This window comes from Schistocerca cancellata, chromosome 6 (assembly GCF_023864275.1).
Source record: "Schistocerca cancellata isolate TAMUIC-IGC-003103 chromosome 6, iqSchCanc2.1, whole genome shotgun sequence".
NCBI classification, from domain to species: Eukaryota; Metazoa; Arthropoda; class Insecta; order Orthoptera; family Acrididae; genus Schistocerca; species Schistocerca cancellata.
Genome location: NC_064631.1, coordinates 387,274,846 through 387,292,510, shown reverse-complemented (window position 1 = coordinate 387,292,510; position 17,665 = coordinate 387,274,846). Strand labels below are relative to the sequence as shown.

Genomic DNA, 17,665 nt, shown 5'->3' with positions numbered 1-17,665 from the left:
TAACGGCAGCCTGCAACTGAGACGTAGCGCGGCAGCATGTAGGGGCGTATGTAAATTGGGTCGTTAATAATATGGGTCGGCGGTCAGACAAGGCGTGTAAACAGGCGGCGCATCTGCATGTTATTACGAGCGGCCGGCGCGCGCTGTTGCAGGGAGCTGCTGAGCAACGGCAGCCTGTTCCTGCCGCCGTTCCCCGCACAGGAGTACAGCCCCGACGTGCACGCCGCCTCCTACCGCTGCAGGGCCACCAACCCCGTGGGCAGCATCGTCAGCCGCGACGTCCGCCTGCGAGCCGGTAAGTGACTGCCTCCTGCTTCAGGCTAAAGCGCGGAAGCAGACCAGCTAGTACACAGATACCTCTGCGAACAACTACAAGTGTTGATCAAATAGTAGGATGGGCGTTCAGTAAGCAATGCAACACTTTTTCTTTCTGAAAGCAGGTTGGTTTTATTCAGGATACCAATACACCACACTATTCTCCACTTCTTTGGCTACGAGGGTGGTTTGAAAAGTTTTCGGCACGGAATAGGAAAAAGTACTTACATCACTGATTTTTTTTCATTTTTCAATGTAGTCTTCTTGTAGAGTATTGCACTTGGTCCAACGATGTTCCAGTGCCTTGATCCCATCTCGAAAATGAGTTTCCTCCAGGACTGCAAAATAGTTGTCTGGCTATCAACTGTTCGTTTGAAGTGAATCTTCGTCCACCAAGAAAAATTTTCAGTTTAGGGGAGAGATGGAAGTCTGACGGAGCCCATATGAAGTGAATAAGGCGGGTGTGGCAACAATTCATACCTTAGTTCATGTAATTTTGCCATGGCGACGGCACATGATTTTGATCCAGCGTCGAGAATCGAGGCACCCATCTTGCAGATAATTTTTTTTTTTTCATTTCTGTTTCTTCAGTTAAATTGTGATATACCTTTTCAGATGACATCTGGCAAGCGTGAGTAATTTCACTCATTTTCAATCGGCGAGACAGCAAAGGACTTGGAAGAGCAGTTGAACGGAATGGACAGTGTCTTGAAAGGAGGATATAAGATGAACATCGACAAAAGTAAAACCAGGATAATGGAATGTAGTCGAATTGAGTCGGATGATGCTGAGGGAATTAGATTAGGAAATGAGACACTTAAAGTAGTAAAGGAGTTCTGCTATTTGGGGAACAAAATAACTGATGATGGTCAAAGTAGAGAGGATATAAAATGTAGAATGGCAATGGCAAGGAAAGCGTTTCTGAAGAAGAGAAATTTTTTAACATCGAGTGTAGATTTAAGTGTCAGGAAGTCATTTCTGAAAGTATTTGTATGGAGTGTAGCCATGTATGGAAGTGAAACATGGACGATAAATAGTTTGGACAAAAAGAGAATAGAAGCTTTCGAAATGTGGTGCTAGAGAAGAATGCTGAAGATTGGATGGGTAGATCACTTAACTAATGAGAAGATATTGAATAGAATTGGGGAGAAGAGGATTTTGTGGCACAACTTGACAAGAAAAAGGGACTGGTTGGTAGGACATGTTCTGAGGCATCAAGGGATCATAAACGTAGCATTGGAAGGCAGCGTGGAGGGCAAAAAACGTTGAGTGAGACCAAGAGATGAATACACTAAGCAGATGCAGAAGGATGTAGGTTGCAGTAAGTATTGGGTGATGAAGAAGCTTGCACAGGATAGAGTAGCATGGAGAGCTGCATTAGTCTCAGGACTGAAGACCACAAGAATAACAACAATCGGCGATGTCTCATGACCATTTTATGCACTTTTGAAATGATTTCTGGAATAGTGACACATCTTGGCCGACCAGTGCGGGGATCATCATTTAAGCTTTCCTGACCAAATATAAATTCATTTGTCCACTTTGTTGTAGTTGAATGTGAAGGAGCAGGGTTCTCCAGAGTATTCTGGAAATCCTTTGCTTTCATATCTTTCTTTACGAAGCACTTAATCACTGCTCGAATCTCGATTTCTTCCATCTCCGAAATCACTACGCGGAAACAACAACAGAGCCACGTCACCGCCACAGCTCTCTAAAATGGTTCAAATGGCTCTGAGCACTATAGGACTTAACATCTATGGTCATCAGTCCCCTAGAACTTAGAACTACTTAAACCTAACTAACCTAAGGACATCACACAACACCCAGTCATCACCACAGCTCTCTCCCAAGAGCACTGATGTGGCACGTGTTTACAGGAAACAGTCCAATGAGTATCACGGGAACAACTCGCTGCTCTAGCACTGACCTCTCGTGGTGATTCCGAGAACTTTTCAGACCACTGTCGCACAGTACCATATTTTTCAGCAGAATCTCTGTTCAATGCGACGGCCTAACGCCAACTTACTGGGAGGGCCTGTATGCCTGCACGGTACCACCCTACTAGTCGACATCGGAGCCAGCGTCTTGCTGCATCAATAACCTCTACAATATCCGTGTACTGCTTCCCGCGGAGTGCATCCTTCATTGAGCGAAACAGATGGAAGTCTTCTGTTAGGCGGCGAGGAAATCAGTGAGCATACACCTTTGACTACTCTCAATTGGTGGAAAAGTGTGTCAGCACTGCCAACATTGACGTCCATTTATGCAGCAAGGTGTTAGATTGTGATCCGTTGGTCAACTCGAATGAGATATCCACACGTCCCAGTATTGAAGGAGTGAGGGCTGTGTGCGGCCGGTCGGCACGCCGGTGATCACACAGGCTTGCGCGAACATGTTGCAATGATGACAGACGCCTCGCCCAACGACTCAACATGCTTTTGTTCACTGTCATGTATCGATAGTCAGTCTGCAGGCGACTATGAATATCTGCGATGCTCTGGTTTCCCGCCAAAAGAAACTCAATGACAACTCTCTGCTTGGAAGACATGTCCATTACAAACGACATTTTGATGGCTATGTATAGCACTGCCACCTATCGAAACTTTATGAAATTAAAGTGGCTGCAGTGGGAATATTGTACGATGTCCTCAACAAATTCCGCATTTTTTCAACCGAAAAAAATTGCATTATTTATTGAATGCCCCTCATATAAACACCAAATACTGTAGAGAGCTAATACCACACAATACTTTTGAGATTGCTTCACATAATTCCAGAACCACACTCATCGATCTTCCATAGCATTCCTCGTAAAAAATGTATTCCAGTTTTTTGAGAGGTGCTCTATCCATTCCAAAGGCCACAACCACCTCAGTCTGCGTCTGAAGTCTATTATATTCTCTCAGCACCTTTTCAGAATATGTCGTCAGATCTCTATGACCTCCAGCTAATAAGCATATGTTCGGATAACCTAGTTATTAAGCCCATGGATGGTCGATGACTGAGAAATTTGTCAGAGTCATGACACGTAATTTAATTTACTCCACTGATCTGTTACTTTTGACTTAATTAACGCGGATATATTATCCAGATAAGATGTTTTTTATAATGCAGTTTTTCATGTCGATGTCGCATTTCAAAACCATTTACCTCTATTAATCTTATTTTTATAGGATCTCCATTCGGAAGAACTTTTTTTTTATTTTCATGCAACACCGTAAATTACACTGGCACCTTGACAGGAATACCAGTGAATCCCGCTTTTACCTGCAATTTATATATATATCGAAATATTTTTAAGTTAAATAAACGAGAAGTTGGGTCACATTGCCTAGTGCCTTCCGGATAACTGTGCCTACGGGATACGCTGTTTGATACGGAAGGAAAAGAGGAACAACCACATAGCATTTGCAGTTCCTATGATACGGGGTAAGTCGAAAATCCACACGACGTACTATTATTCTGCACGGTAAAGTTTTGCGGGTTCTTCTCTAACTCCTGCTCCTGAAAATATCCAGACGTTCCTCCAGATCTAAAATCAATTTCGGATGATTCCATCACTTCTCCAATACCAACATTATTCTTTGCAATGAGAGACATTATTTTCCACGCTGCACACTTTCAAGGTCTTGTGTCAAGCACCGATCTGGAAAAATAGAGTTGAAGCACAGCAGCTACTGGGCAGTACATATAAGAAAAGTCTGAAGGTAGTATTACTACATGATAAAAACAGCATTTCTTCGATATTTTTCAAAACTGGTAGAAACGTACGGTAACATATCACTACTTCCTAAAACTATATGTTACAGCGAGTACCACGTCAATTCAAACATTTTCGAGACTGGTGGCGCGTTTAATGCTTCAGGTGTTCTACATAGCTTACAACAAATTACTATAGCGCACAGAAAGTTAATACAACCATGGAAAACTGTCAGAAAAGTTCATCTTCGGGATGTTGCTCAAATCGCCACAGTGGATTGAATGCTAGTTATGTCGTCAAAACGTTGACCTTTCATTCGAATTTCTGCACTTTCTAGTTTTGTGGTAGGTCGTATCAGTAACATTAACTATCGTCTTCCGTGATGATTTCTTCGACGAAAGATTTGTTCGTGTTTTACACTTCAATCAAGTCATGGAAGGTGTCCACGCGTCGTTGTTTTTGTTCAGGAGTCGAGGTGCACGAGACAAATATTTCACACACTTTCCTCTTCTTCAAATTTTTCCCTTTTGGAGAATGTCTTGAACACCTGATTTAGAAAAGTTGCTCTATTGCAATTTTTGACACAACAGGGTTGACACACTAAGGTCTCACGCCCACTACTGGTTACAGCTTGCACGCAACTGACTGCTTGAATGCACATCTGTTGTTAACAGTTGCTAGTGCAAGCCATCACCGTAGATGCTGCGCTGATATCGTTCATATTCCGAGAATAAAATCAGGCCCGAAACTCTTTGGACAGACGGTGTAGAATTAGTGTATCTGTGGTTATCTGAAAGGAATCACTGATCACAAGGGAAAGGAGAGAAAGTACCCAAAGTACTGCTGTTTCGACTGTGAGTGGGACAACATAGATAGAATACGCCGCTACATAAATAAGAGATTCCGATCAGAGATATAATGCAGCCAGCCTATTAAAAGGTTCGTCGTGTGCAGCTGGTTAAGGGCTGAATCGCGAGAACTACATCCGTTTCATGTAAATCTTGGCTCATGAATGTAGTAGTGGCACTGTCAGAGACTCAGTTTTCCGTGCAACAGGTTACCGGAGTTGCGTAAAGCGAAAGTGAAAAAAGTTGTGTTTACAGGTACACAAATAAAAAGGATCATTGTTGACAGCTACTCCCAACACTTGTGATGTGCTGAGAAACACGCATGAGTGACATTTAAGGCAGTCTAGCCATGTTTTTTGGAAATTCCAAATCTGTGTGAGTGTTGTGAAGAGGTGTATGAGTACATACAAACAGTTGCTTTGCATGTCTCACAAAATTCTTCTCCTTGACTCAAAACTTGATTTCTGCCACGAGAACCTAGGTTTAAACACAACGAACTTGAACGTTTTCATCAGGAAATCTCTATGATGGTACCACATGGGGAGCAACGGTCTGCGTTGCTGACTGACTAGTGCTGCACTCGCCAGCCAGCCTAGATTTACATCTACATGTTCCGCACAGACGCAAGCCTACAGTCAGGAGGTTCATACCAAAAGAACCTTAAATTTAAGAATTATGTTACACATGAGTAAGTGCCTAAAGTCATGTCCTTTAATACTCTACGTAGTAATAATTACTTTAGTGCACACTTTAGACTGGATGTCATTTGCCTTGATTCTATGCCACATGCATAAATGGTTGGCGTCATATGTGTCAAGAACAGTGAGTAATAGAAACGAATGGTTTGTGCATTATGAGTCAGCGTGTTTCAGTTGTCTTAGAAAGAGTGTTACATACTAACACATACACCGCCAAAATTTCGGACGTTCTTCATAGATATTTACTGTGCACTTTAATGTAAGGTAGATATGGTCTCTTGTGTCTCGTTACAGACTAATTGCATTTCGTTTGATTTATAAGCCCCATTTATCTTTATTTCTCTACCGTACTCAAAAAATGTGCAAACATCGACGGTACGTGCTGCGTTTGGAAACAAATGTATCAGCTATATTAGTTGTACACCGGAGGAAAAGGGAGTCAGACTGAAGTGTAAAAGTGACAATAAGGACATGACGATGCTACGATCACAGCTGGGTTTCACCATCGCCCATGGAGGCCCTCTCGATTGCGTACATCTCCATGGCTTCTAGATAAAGCCGTGACTATGCCATGTTGGGTAATAATATTTGAAAGTGAATAATGTGATTCCATAGCTCATCCCACGTTTTACGAATCGAGTATGACCACAGAAGATCATGCTTCGCTCTAGCTGTTTCCCACTATTCAACCTAGAGACAGTTTCTGTGTTGGTTTAAGACACAGTTTCTTGATATTCTTTTGACCTTCCGTGAGATCTACTCACTGATAATATTATCTGCACACGTCAGTAAATTGTCTGTGCCTGAACAGCAAATTCCTGCAAATATTCATAAATTTAACAGCTACTTCATTTAATCTCTAATCACCTAGTCACAGGTTCATCAGATCGAATGTAGAAATGCAAACTAAGCTACACTAAAAGGCTGCACAGATTGAAAGTGCACAAACATCTCTTTACTCTCAGTATTTAACGACATATACATGCGTACCATGAGGGACTAGCACTGATGGAAGAAAGGATATTGCGGATAAGCATGTACTGCGACATATCTGCCAACTGAAGTCATGAATGTTCTGCAGAAGCCTGTTCCAAAAAACTGAATTCGTATTTCCTTCTTCCTATTATGTTAAACTAATTTTATCGGAAATTATATATTCCTACCCGCTGCTCAGTTAAGCAATTATGACAATCTGCATAAAACCATTTGTTTTGTTCAGACAAGATGTTTATCACTAAAGGAATATATTTCAAATAACCTGCCAACAACACACAGTTTTAATCTGCCAAGAAGTTTCTTATCGGCGCACACTCCGCTGCAGAGTGAAAATCTCTTTCTGGAAACATCCCGCAGGCTGCGGCTAAGCCATGTCTCCGCAATATCCTTTCTTCCAGGAGTGCTAGTTCTGCAAGGTTCGCAGTAGAGCTACTGTGAAATTTGGAAGGTAGGAGACGAGGTACTGGCACAACTGAAGCTGCGAGGACGGGTCGTGAGTCGTGCTTGGGTAGCTCAGTTGGTAGAGCACTTGCCCACGAAAGGCAAAGGTCCCGATTTCGGTCCGGCACACAGTTTTAATCCTCCAGGAAGTTTCAACCTTCCAACAAGTTTCTATTAATAATTTGGAGTTTAAGAAAAGACAGAAGCACTCACTGGTGCACCTCAAACCATCAGGCCCAAATGTAATCTGGGATGTTCGTTCTACTAGAAGCCTGCACACACAGATACGTCCACTTGATGATATACCCTAATCCGGCGCTCATATAAAAAACGTGGTTCCTCTCCCGTGTCCATTGCTGTCATGTCGTGACCCACTGTCGGCATGACTCTCGGCTGCGCGTGAAAGGAAACTGGAACAACAGCTGGCTACGTAGATACTTTTCTTGCTGTAGACTAGCCCTTTTCTAGACTTGCGGTAAGTGAGATGTCCAAGTGAGCAATATTGATGTCCTATCGGGCGCTAGTTACGTGGAACCATTGATATCTTACAACCCATGAATTCCATATTCAGGACAATCGCAGGATACCGACCAAAGCGTCCACTGACATACGTGAACGACAAACTGCAGTCTTGATAGGCAATGACACTGCAGCTGTCAAATTCGATTATGTGCTGCTAGACATTTCTCCTCCTTAAACAAGACATAACACGAGCTTCTTACAAACAAGCAATATTCAAAATGCAATTTCCGACTTATTCACTCTGAGCATACTTCTTTATATGCCGGACGTAGTTGGCGTCACGTCTACCTGCTTCGAGCGGTTATGCCATAAATGATAATCATTTAAATCTCCAAGTACGTAATACGTTTCACGTCAATCTGACGTCCTTTGTGTTTTAACCGTAATGGCTGGCAGATAACTTTCCTATAATTTTTGCTTCTCTCTGGCTCTCGTCCCATCACTAGCCTTGTTTACCTTCTTGCCTACATTATGTCTTGCGCCCATTAAGGAAACTCAAGATCCGCGTTGTCGTCGGTGCTGTGGCGCGGCAACTCGGGTTTTCTGAGACGACGCGGCCAGCAACCGGACACCTACTGCAGGCCTGCGGCAGCGGCGGCCAGCCTCGGCAGCGCGGCCCAGCCTGCCAGCCTGCCAGCCTGCCAGCCGTCCAATCGGCCGTCGTTAGCGGCGTAACGCGATCGCGTTAATGGCTCGGAGGCAGGGAGCGCGGGTGGCTGTCCCGTCTCCTGCAGGCCTGCCTCCGCGTCTTCAGCCCGAAACCTGAAACCCAGCAGGCGCTGCTGTCAGCGCGTCTCCTCAAAAGCGGCAAACAACTCCGGCGTCTCCAAAGGTCTCATTATCCTCAAACCTCTGCTATGAGTGGCGACGCAGGGACACCACAGTCTCACCAGTCACAGATACACCCAAAATGTATGTCGTCTAGCGTAGGCAAATCTCTTTCGTCCGGATGGTTCTAATGCGTTTGTGACGGTCAGGATGCATTGTGGAATTCAGCTTTTACAAACATACTTGATAGCTTTTAGTATTTCCGAGCAATAAACTCCAGATGTTAAAATGAGTAAAAGTGATGAACACATAGCAGAATGAAAGCTCGTTAATCCACTATAGTTTTTATCGAAATCTTTGTAGACTCACACTACCGACTTCGCAACATTTTCAGTCGCATCTTCAGGTACATCCATTGCTTTTACATGCAGTTATTTCAGTTTACTATTGACAGGGTGTAATGCTAGACGCTGACCCGCAATAACCGCAACAGTTATCAAAACTGAAACATGCGTGCCTGCCTTTGGCTGTGTCGTACCCGCTGGAATCCCTTAAAACCAATCGTTGAGTATCAGACGTGTTTTAAGAGATACCTGTCGGTGCGACACACACCAAAGATGGTCACACGTATATTTTAATTTTCATAATTGCTGAGGATATTGCGGGTTAGCGTCGGCTGTTACAACTGGACAATAGCAAACTGCAATAACTACCTGCAGCAGCAATAGATGCTCCAGAAGATGCAACTGAAAATGTTGTCAAACGGGTAGTGTAGTAGGCTGTTTAGGTTTTTTATATTGGTAACGCCACGTAGCGCTCTGATGAAAATCACTGGCTGTGCTGTGTGCAGTCTGTGGCTAGTTTGCATTGTTGTCTGCCTTTGTAGTGTTTGGCACTTGGATGTGAACAGCGCGTAGCGTTGCGCAGTTGGAGGTGAGCCGCCAGCAGTGGTGGATGTGGGAAGAGAGATGGCGGAGTTTTGAAATTTGTGATACTGGATGTCATGAACTGCTATATACATAATGACTTTTGAACACTATTGAGGTAAATACATTGTTTGTTCTCTATCAAAATCTTTCATTTGCTAACTATGTCTATTAGTAGTTACTGCCTTCCGTAGTTTGAATCTTTTATTTAGCTGGCAGTAGTGGCGCTCGCTGTATTGCAGTAGTTCGAGTAACCAAGATTTTTGTGAGGTAAGTAATTTGTGAAACGTATAGGTTAATGTTAGTCAGGGCCATTCTTTTGTAGCGATTTTTGAAAGTCAGATTGCGTTGCGCTAAAAATATTGTGTGTCAGTTTAAGCACAGTCTTGCATAATTGTTCAAAGGGGACGTTTCAACTGTACAGTCAGAACATTACGAACATCGGTCTACTGTCGATTTAAACCCGTCCAGGCGGTAGCAGCGTCATCTGACGAGGAATGACTGGTAGTCAGATAAATGCACTGTGCATGTAGTAAAGTGAGTGTGCTGTCCATGTGTAGAATGGAAGGTGCACGATCTGTCTGACTTTGACCGAGGGCAGACTGTGATGGCCTAGAGGCTCAGCACCAATATTTGGGAAATTATACGACTTGTCGGGTGTTCGAGGAGTGTTGTGGTGAGTGTCTTCAACACGTGATGAAACCAAGGTGAAACAGCGTCCAGACGTCGAGGCGTTGGGCGGCCACCAATCATTACAGATGTCGGACGTCGTAGGCTGGACAGAGTGGCAAAACAGAACAGGCAGTGAACTGTGGTGGAACTAACATCAGACTTTAATGACGGGCAGAATACAAGTGTTTCTGAACACACCTTGCACCGAACACTCCTAGATGGCCTCCACAACCGACGACGCATGCATGTGCCAATGTTAACATCGTGACATCGGTAACTCGTGACTGAAATGGACACGTGACCATCGGCACTGGCAGCTCCTTGACGTCTCTGCCGCGGGAGGGAAACAAGCTACCGGCGACTCCATCCAGTGGAGTTCATGCAAGGCATCATAACGGCCAAGGGGGATCGTACACTGGTTGCAGACCACATACACCCCTTCATGACGATCATGTTCCATGGAGGCACGGACATTATTCAACAAGATAATGCGCCATGTCACAAGGCTAGGAGTGTGATGGAGTGGTTCGAGGAACACGTGGCGAGTTCCAATTGATGTGCTAGACCCCCAACTGGCCAGATCTGAACCTGATCGATCATATCTGGGATGTGATTGAACGTGAAGTCAGAGCTCACCACCCAGCCCTCCTCCGAATCTACGGGAATTAGGTGACTCGTGTGTGCAGATGTGGTGCCAACTCCCCACAGGTCCCAAGCCACAACGCATCACCGTTGTTATCCGTGCCAAAGGTGTACATACCGACTCTTAGGTAGGTGGTCATAATGATCTGGATGATCAGTATGAATACAACTATAATGCACTAACGAGCTTTCATTCAGCTATATGTTCATCATTTTGACAGCTGGGTTTTACTGCTCGATCGTTCCATAAATTATATTTAAGTACTTTAGCTGTGGCTGCCCTTGGTTTAAAATTATCTGCATTAATGCTAACTCCCCTATCCAGTCTCGCATTGAAACTAAAAAAAGTCTTTCTAAGGATCAAAATGGTGGCATTGTCCTTGGATACCAAATGGAAGCAATTTCTCCTGAGAGTCAGAGGGTGGAACGCTTTTTAATATCGGTAAAACTAGTCCGTGTAGAAGTCAGTCATGTCAGAAATATGCTACCTGGTTTACAATTTATACGGGACCAGAAAAATACACTCAGACTTAAAAAATAATACAATAACACCATTTTCAATGAAGCCAGGTGCTGACAGGTGTGAATATTATGGAACCATCAGTTTATTAAATCATCATTGCAAAATACTAAAGCGAATTATTTATGGGACAATGGGAACACTGATAGAAACAGTGCTCAAGGAAGATAATTCGGATTTTGGAAAAATGTAGACATGCGAGGCATTATTCGCTCTACAATTCATCTTAGAAGACAGAGTGAAGAATGAGAAACGCATGTTTTTGGTGCGTGCACATTAAGAGAAAGCTTTTCACAGTGTTGACCGGTATAGATTTTCTAGAATACTGAGGATAGTGGTTCATGGTGTGGGTTCCTGTAGTCATGTCCTAGTTCATGAACCACGGGCAACGTATGAGTGGCCAAGTAAGTGGTCCCGACAGTCGGGATACCAGTTACTTTGTAATAAGGCTGGGCATCTCGGACATATTCTGAGTCGTGGTCACCTTTGTGCTCATACGGCAAAGACTACCAAATCCGCCGGTTAGTCCCTCAACCGTTAGGGGTAAAACCCAATGGGACTCGGGGCTTCCCTGGTACTTTAAATATGATGCTGGCAACAATCAGAGCAAAATGCCTCGGACCTTTGGAGGTGACGGAGTCCCACCTCTAACTGACAAACCAGGGACTCCTAAGATACGACTTGTCAAACAAATGGTAATGAGATGGGGAGCTATTAATGTCAATGGGGGCTACTCTGGGAAGAAGGTAGAGCTGGCAGAGGCTGCAAGTAAGATGGGGCTGGACGTTTTAGCTGTTAGTGACATTCGGGTAAGGAGTGAGAAAGAAGAGGAAGTGGGAGAATACAAGGTCTAACTGTCAGGAGTCAAAGCAGGAATAGGGCTTTACATTAGGAAAGAAATGGAACCCGGCGTAGTTGCAATAAGGTATGTAAACGAACGACTGATGTGGATAGATTTGACAGTGTCTAGGAAGAAAATTAGGATTGTGTCAGTATATTCGCATTGTGAAGGGACAGCTCAAGATAAGATGGATAGTTTTTATGACGCACTCAGTGATGTAGTTGTTAGAGTAAAGGACAAGGACAGTGTTCTGCTCATGGGTGATTTTAATGCCAGGACTTGAAATCGAACAGAAGGGTAAGAAAAGGTTATGGGTAAATTTGGAGAGGATATGGAGGCCAACAGGAACGGGAAACAACTCTTGGATTTCTGTGCCAGTATGTGCTTAGTAATCTCAAACTCCTTTTTCACCGGTATACTTGGGAAGGCAGGGGAACCAGATCTGTCATTGACTATATAATAACAGATCAGGAATTCAGGAAGGCTGTGAGGGACACACGTGTACTCAGGGGATTCTTTGATGACACTGATCATTATTTAATTTACAGTGAAATTGGGATTGTGAGGCCAAAAGTGCAGGAGGTCAGGTCCATATGTAGGAGGATAAGAGTGGAGAAACTTCAGGATAAGGAAATCAGGCACAAGTACATAACAGCGATCTCAGAAAGGTACCAGTTAGTTGAAGGCAGTCAATTACAGTCATTGGAAAAGGAATGGACAAGGTACAGGGACACAGTACTAGAAGTGGCTAAAGAATGTCTTGGAACAGTAGTGTGTAAAAGTAGGATGAAGCAAACAACTTGGTGGAATGACACAGTCAAGGTAGCCTGTAAAAGGAAAAAGAAGGCGTATCAAAAATGGCTACATACTAGAACTCAGGTAGACAGAGAAAGTTATGTCGAAGAAATAAACAAAGCCAAACAGATAATTGCAGCATCCAAGAAGAAATCTTGGGAAGACTTTGGAAACAGGTTGGAGACTATGGGTCAAGCTGCTGGAAAACCATTCTGGAGTGTAATTAGCAGTCTTCGAAAGGGAGGTAAGAAGGAAATGACAAGTATTTTGGGCAGGTCAGGAAAACTGCTGGTGAATCCTGTGGATGCCTTGGGCAGATGTAGGGAATATTTTGAAGAGTTGCTCAATGTAGGTGAAAATACCATCAGTAATCTTTCAGATTTCGAGGTAGAATGGGACAGGAATGATGATGGAAATAGGATCACATTTGAGGAAGTGGAGAAAATGGTCAGTAGATTGCAGTGCAATAAAGCAGCTGGGGTGGATGAAATTAAGTCGGAACTCATCAAGTACAGTGGAATGTCAGGTCTTAAATGGCTACACAGGATAATTGAAATGGCCTGGGAGTCGGGACAGGTTCCATCAGACTGGACAAAAGCAGTAATCACACCAAGCTTTAAACATGGAAACAGAAAAGATTGTAACAACTACAGAGGTATCTCTTTAATCAGCGATGTGGGTAAAATCTTCTCAGGTATTGTTGAAAGGAAAGTGCGAGTATTAGTTGAGGACCAATTGGATGAAAATCAATGTGGGTTTAGGCCTCTTAGAGGTTGTCAGAACCAGATCTTTAGCTTACGGCAAATAATGGAGAAGTGTTATGAGTGGAACAGGGAACTGTATCTATGCTTTATAGATCTAGTAAAGGCATATGACCGGGTTCCTAGGAGGAAGTTATTGTCTGTTCTACGAGATTATGGAATAGGAGGCAAACTTTTGCAAGCAATTAAAGGTCTTTACATGGATAGTCAGGCAGCAGTTAGAGTTGACGGTAAATTGAGCTCATGGTTCAGAGTAGTTTCAAGGGTAAGACAAGGCTGCAACCTGTCTCCACTGTTGTTCATATTATTTATGGATCATATGTTGAAAACAATAAACTGGCTGGGTGAGATTAAGATATGTGAACACAAAATAAGCAGTCTTGTATATGCGGATGACCTAGTTGTGATGGCAGATTCGATTGAAAGTTTGCAAAGTAATATTTCAGAGCTGGATCAGAAATGTAAGGACTATGGTACGAAGATTAGCATCTCCAAAACTAAAGTAATGTCAGTGGGAAAGAAATATAAACGGATTGAGTGCCAAATAGGAGGAACAAAGTTAGAACAGGTGGACGGTTTCAAGTACTTAGGATGCATATTCTCACAGGATGGCAACATAGTGAAAGAACTGGAAGCGAAGTGTAGCAAAGCTAATGCAGTGAGCGCTCAGCTACGATCTACTCTCTTCTGCAAGAAGGGAGTAAGTACCAAGACTAAGTTATCTGTGCACCGTTCAATCTTTCGACCAACTTTGTTGTATGGGAGCGAAAGTTGGGTGGATTCAGGTTACCTTATCAACAAGGTTGAGGTTACAGATATGAAAGTAGCTAGGATGATTGCAGGTACTAGTAGATGGGAACAATGGCAGGAGGGTGTCCACAATGAGGAAATCAAAGAAAAACTGGGAATGAACTCTATAGATGTAGCAGTCAGGGCGAACAGGCTTAGATGGTGGGGTCATGTTACACGCATGGGAGAAGCAAGGTTACCCAAGAGACTCATGGGTTCAGCAGTAGAGGGTAGGAGGAGTCGGGCAGACCAAGGAGAAGGTACCTGGATTCGGTTGAGAATGATTTTGAAGTAATAGGTTTAACATCAGAAGAGGCACCAATGTTAGCACTGAATAGGGGATCATGGAGGAATTTTATAAGGGGGCTATGTTCCAGACTGAACGTTGAAAGGCATAATCAGTCTTTAATGATGATGATGATGATTATGATGATGAGGATAGCAGAGGTAAAACACATCGAGCAGAAAGCTATCTACAATTTGTACAGAAACTAGACTGCAGTTATATGTAATAGGAAAAATGACCTGAAATGGAATCTGTAGTTTTGAAGGGAGTGAGGCAGGATGGGAGCCTATGTTATTCAATGTATCTACTTCTACATCTGCATAAATTCTCAGCAAACAACCGTGTGATCTATGGCGGAAACTAGTAATTTCCTCCGCTCACAAATGGTTTTGTAGTCTGTGGCAAATGGCGGTTCCCTAATTGCCTCTGTAGTTTTTCACGAAAAGAAAATCGTCCGAACTCCAGCGATTCCCATTTGAATTCACAAACCATCTTTCTAACACCCCCATCTTAATAGAACCTAGCGACAACAAGTCTACCAACACGCCTCTAAATTGTTTCGATGTCTATCTTTAATCCGTCCTGGTGGGGAAACCAAACACTGCCATTTCAGTTTAATACCTAGGAATTGCAATTACGAACAACATAAATTGACAGGAAAAATCACATAGATGTACATGTCGGGGGGAACTAAATTAGTCACTGAGACACTATAATTTGTAGACATTTTTGCTATTTATGCTGCGCGATAACTGGCTTGGCTATGGTCCAAGTGAGGATTGGCAGTAGCGAGAAAGATTTTATCAAAAAGTATAATATGTTTGCAACTAACAAAATGTGTCAGTGAGACTTCTCTAAAAGAATTTCTATTTAGTATAGGCTGATATGAAAGCGAAACGGGGGCGATAAACAATAGGAGAGAAAATAAGCTTCCGAAATGTGGCGCTACAGAATAATGCTGACGATTAGATGATATTGTGGTCTGCAGTCCAGACACCGGTTTGATGCAGCTCTCCATGCTACTCTACCCGGTGCAAGCTTCTTCATCTCCGAGTAACTACTGCAACCTACAGCCCTCTGATTCTGTTCAGTGTATTCATGTCTTGGTCTCGCTCTATGATTTTTATCCTCCGCGCTTCCCCCCAATTAATGATCCCTTGATGCCTCAGGACGTGTCTTACCAACCGATAACTTCTTCTAGTCAAGCTGTGCCACAAATTCCTTTTCTCCCTAATTCTATTCCGAATCCTCCTCATTAGTCACGTGATCTACCCATCTAATCTTCAGAATTCATCTGCAGCACCACATTTCGAAAGCTTCTATTGTCTTCTTGCCTAAACAATTTATCGTCCATGTTTCACTTCTATACATGGCTACACTCCATACAAATACTTTCAGAAAAGAATTCCTGAGACTTAAATCTATACTCAATGTTAACAAATTTCTATCTTAAGGAGCGTTTTCCTTGCCATTGCAAGTCTACATTTAATATCCTCTCTAGAAGATAGATCGCATAAACAATGAAGAGGTACTGAATCGAACTGAGGAGGAAATAAATAACATTGTGAAACAACGTGACTTAAAGAATCGTTCGACTGATAGGACACATATTGCGCTGTGGTAGTCAGCTACGTTATGAAGGGAGGTGTGGGGAGTAAAGCTGGAGAGAAAGGTTACAGCAAACAGCTTCGAATTGCTGTAGTTGCGATACTTATACGGCAATGAAGACGCTAGCACAAGATAGACTAGCACAGACAGCTGCATTAAACAAGTTTTCGGACTACAGATCGCGGCAATATCAATAAACATCGGCCGGCCGTGGTGGCCGAGCGGTTCTAGGCGCTACAGTCTGGAAACGCGCGACCGCTACGGTCATAGGTTCGAATCCTGCCTGCCTCGGGCATGGATGTGTGTGATGTCCTTAGGTTAGTTAGGTTTAAGTAGCTTTAAGTTCTAGGGGACTGATGACCTCAGAATTTAAGTCCCATAGTGCTCAGAGCCATTTGAACCATTTTGAAAACATCTTGCCATTAGGTTATTAACGTTAGCAATACCGTGCCCAGACAATCCTTTTATTTGGGTAGCTACTTAAGAACTACAACCATGTTACAAATCCTCTTATGGCTGAATATTTGATTCGAACTGTTTTATGAAAACATACTGCTGAAATACAACGAATTACGTAATATTACAAGTTATTCTCTTAAGGGAGAAGACATGGGTTTGAGGCTTATGTCATGTTGACCAGTGACAACAGAGTTTAAAGACGTGATGTGGAGGTGACATTGTCTCACAGGGAATTAGAATTTAATGTAATTGCCAAACGCACCTCAGGATTTTGTGGTATTTATTAGCTTTTTGCGCTTAGAAGACCTCAGTACTGAGGCACTGTCATACGACATCTTGACAATGGCTATTAACAACATAGCAAGGAATCACATATACTGAGGAGACAAAATTCGTGGGATACCTCCTAACATCATGTTGGACCTCCTTTTGCCTTGGTGAGAACTTGGGTCTATGGCTTCTTGATGCCTGCGCCACACTCGCACCCTACCATCACCTCTTACGAACTTAAATCGTGACTCATCTGACTAGGTCACGATTTTCCAGACTTCTGGGGTCCAACCGATAAGGCCACGAGCCCAGGACAGGCGCTGCAGCGCGATGTCGCGATATTAGCAAAGGCACTCGCGTCGGTCGTTCGCTGCCACAGCCCATTAACGCCATATTTCGCCACACTGCTCTAAGAGACACGTTCGTCGTACGTCCCACATGTATTTCTAAGCACTGACAACTTAACGTCAACGCCCTAGCTACCGGTCGTTAACTGAAGGTCGTCGGCCACTGCGTTGTCTGTGGTGAGAGGAAATTTGATATTTTCGGCACACTCTTGACACTAGAGATCTCGGAATACGGAATTCCCTAACGATTTTCGAAATGGAACGTCACAGGCGTCTAGCTCCAACTACTGTTCCGCGTTCAGAGTCGTTCGCCATAATCACCCGTGAAACCTTTTCACATGACAGCACCGCCAATGCATTGTCCCTTTATACCCTGTGTACGCAATACTTCCCGTGACTTTTGTCACCTTTGTGTGCTACTGATATATTGCGGCTCAGAGGAGAATGTACATGCAGGTTCT

General features: G+C 43.4%; 1 protein-coding gene across 1 annotated transcript in view; it reads left to right on the top strand.

The window, feature by feature from the left end:
- Positions 1 to 17,665, top strand: part of LOC126088343 (Down syndrome cell adhesion molecule-like protein Dscam2) — an 802,978-nt gene that overhangs the window by 293,454 nt on the left and 491,859 nt on the right. Inside the window, exon 2 of the mRNA XM_049906478.1 lies at positions 153 to 295. Coding sequence (XP_049762435.1) covers positions 153 to 295 — 143 coding nt within the window. The remainder of the gene's footprint in view (positions 1 to 152; positions 296 to 17,665) is intronic.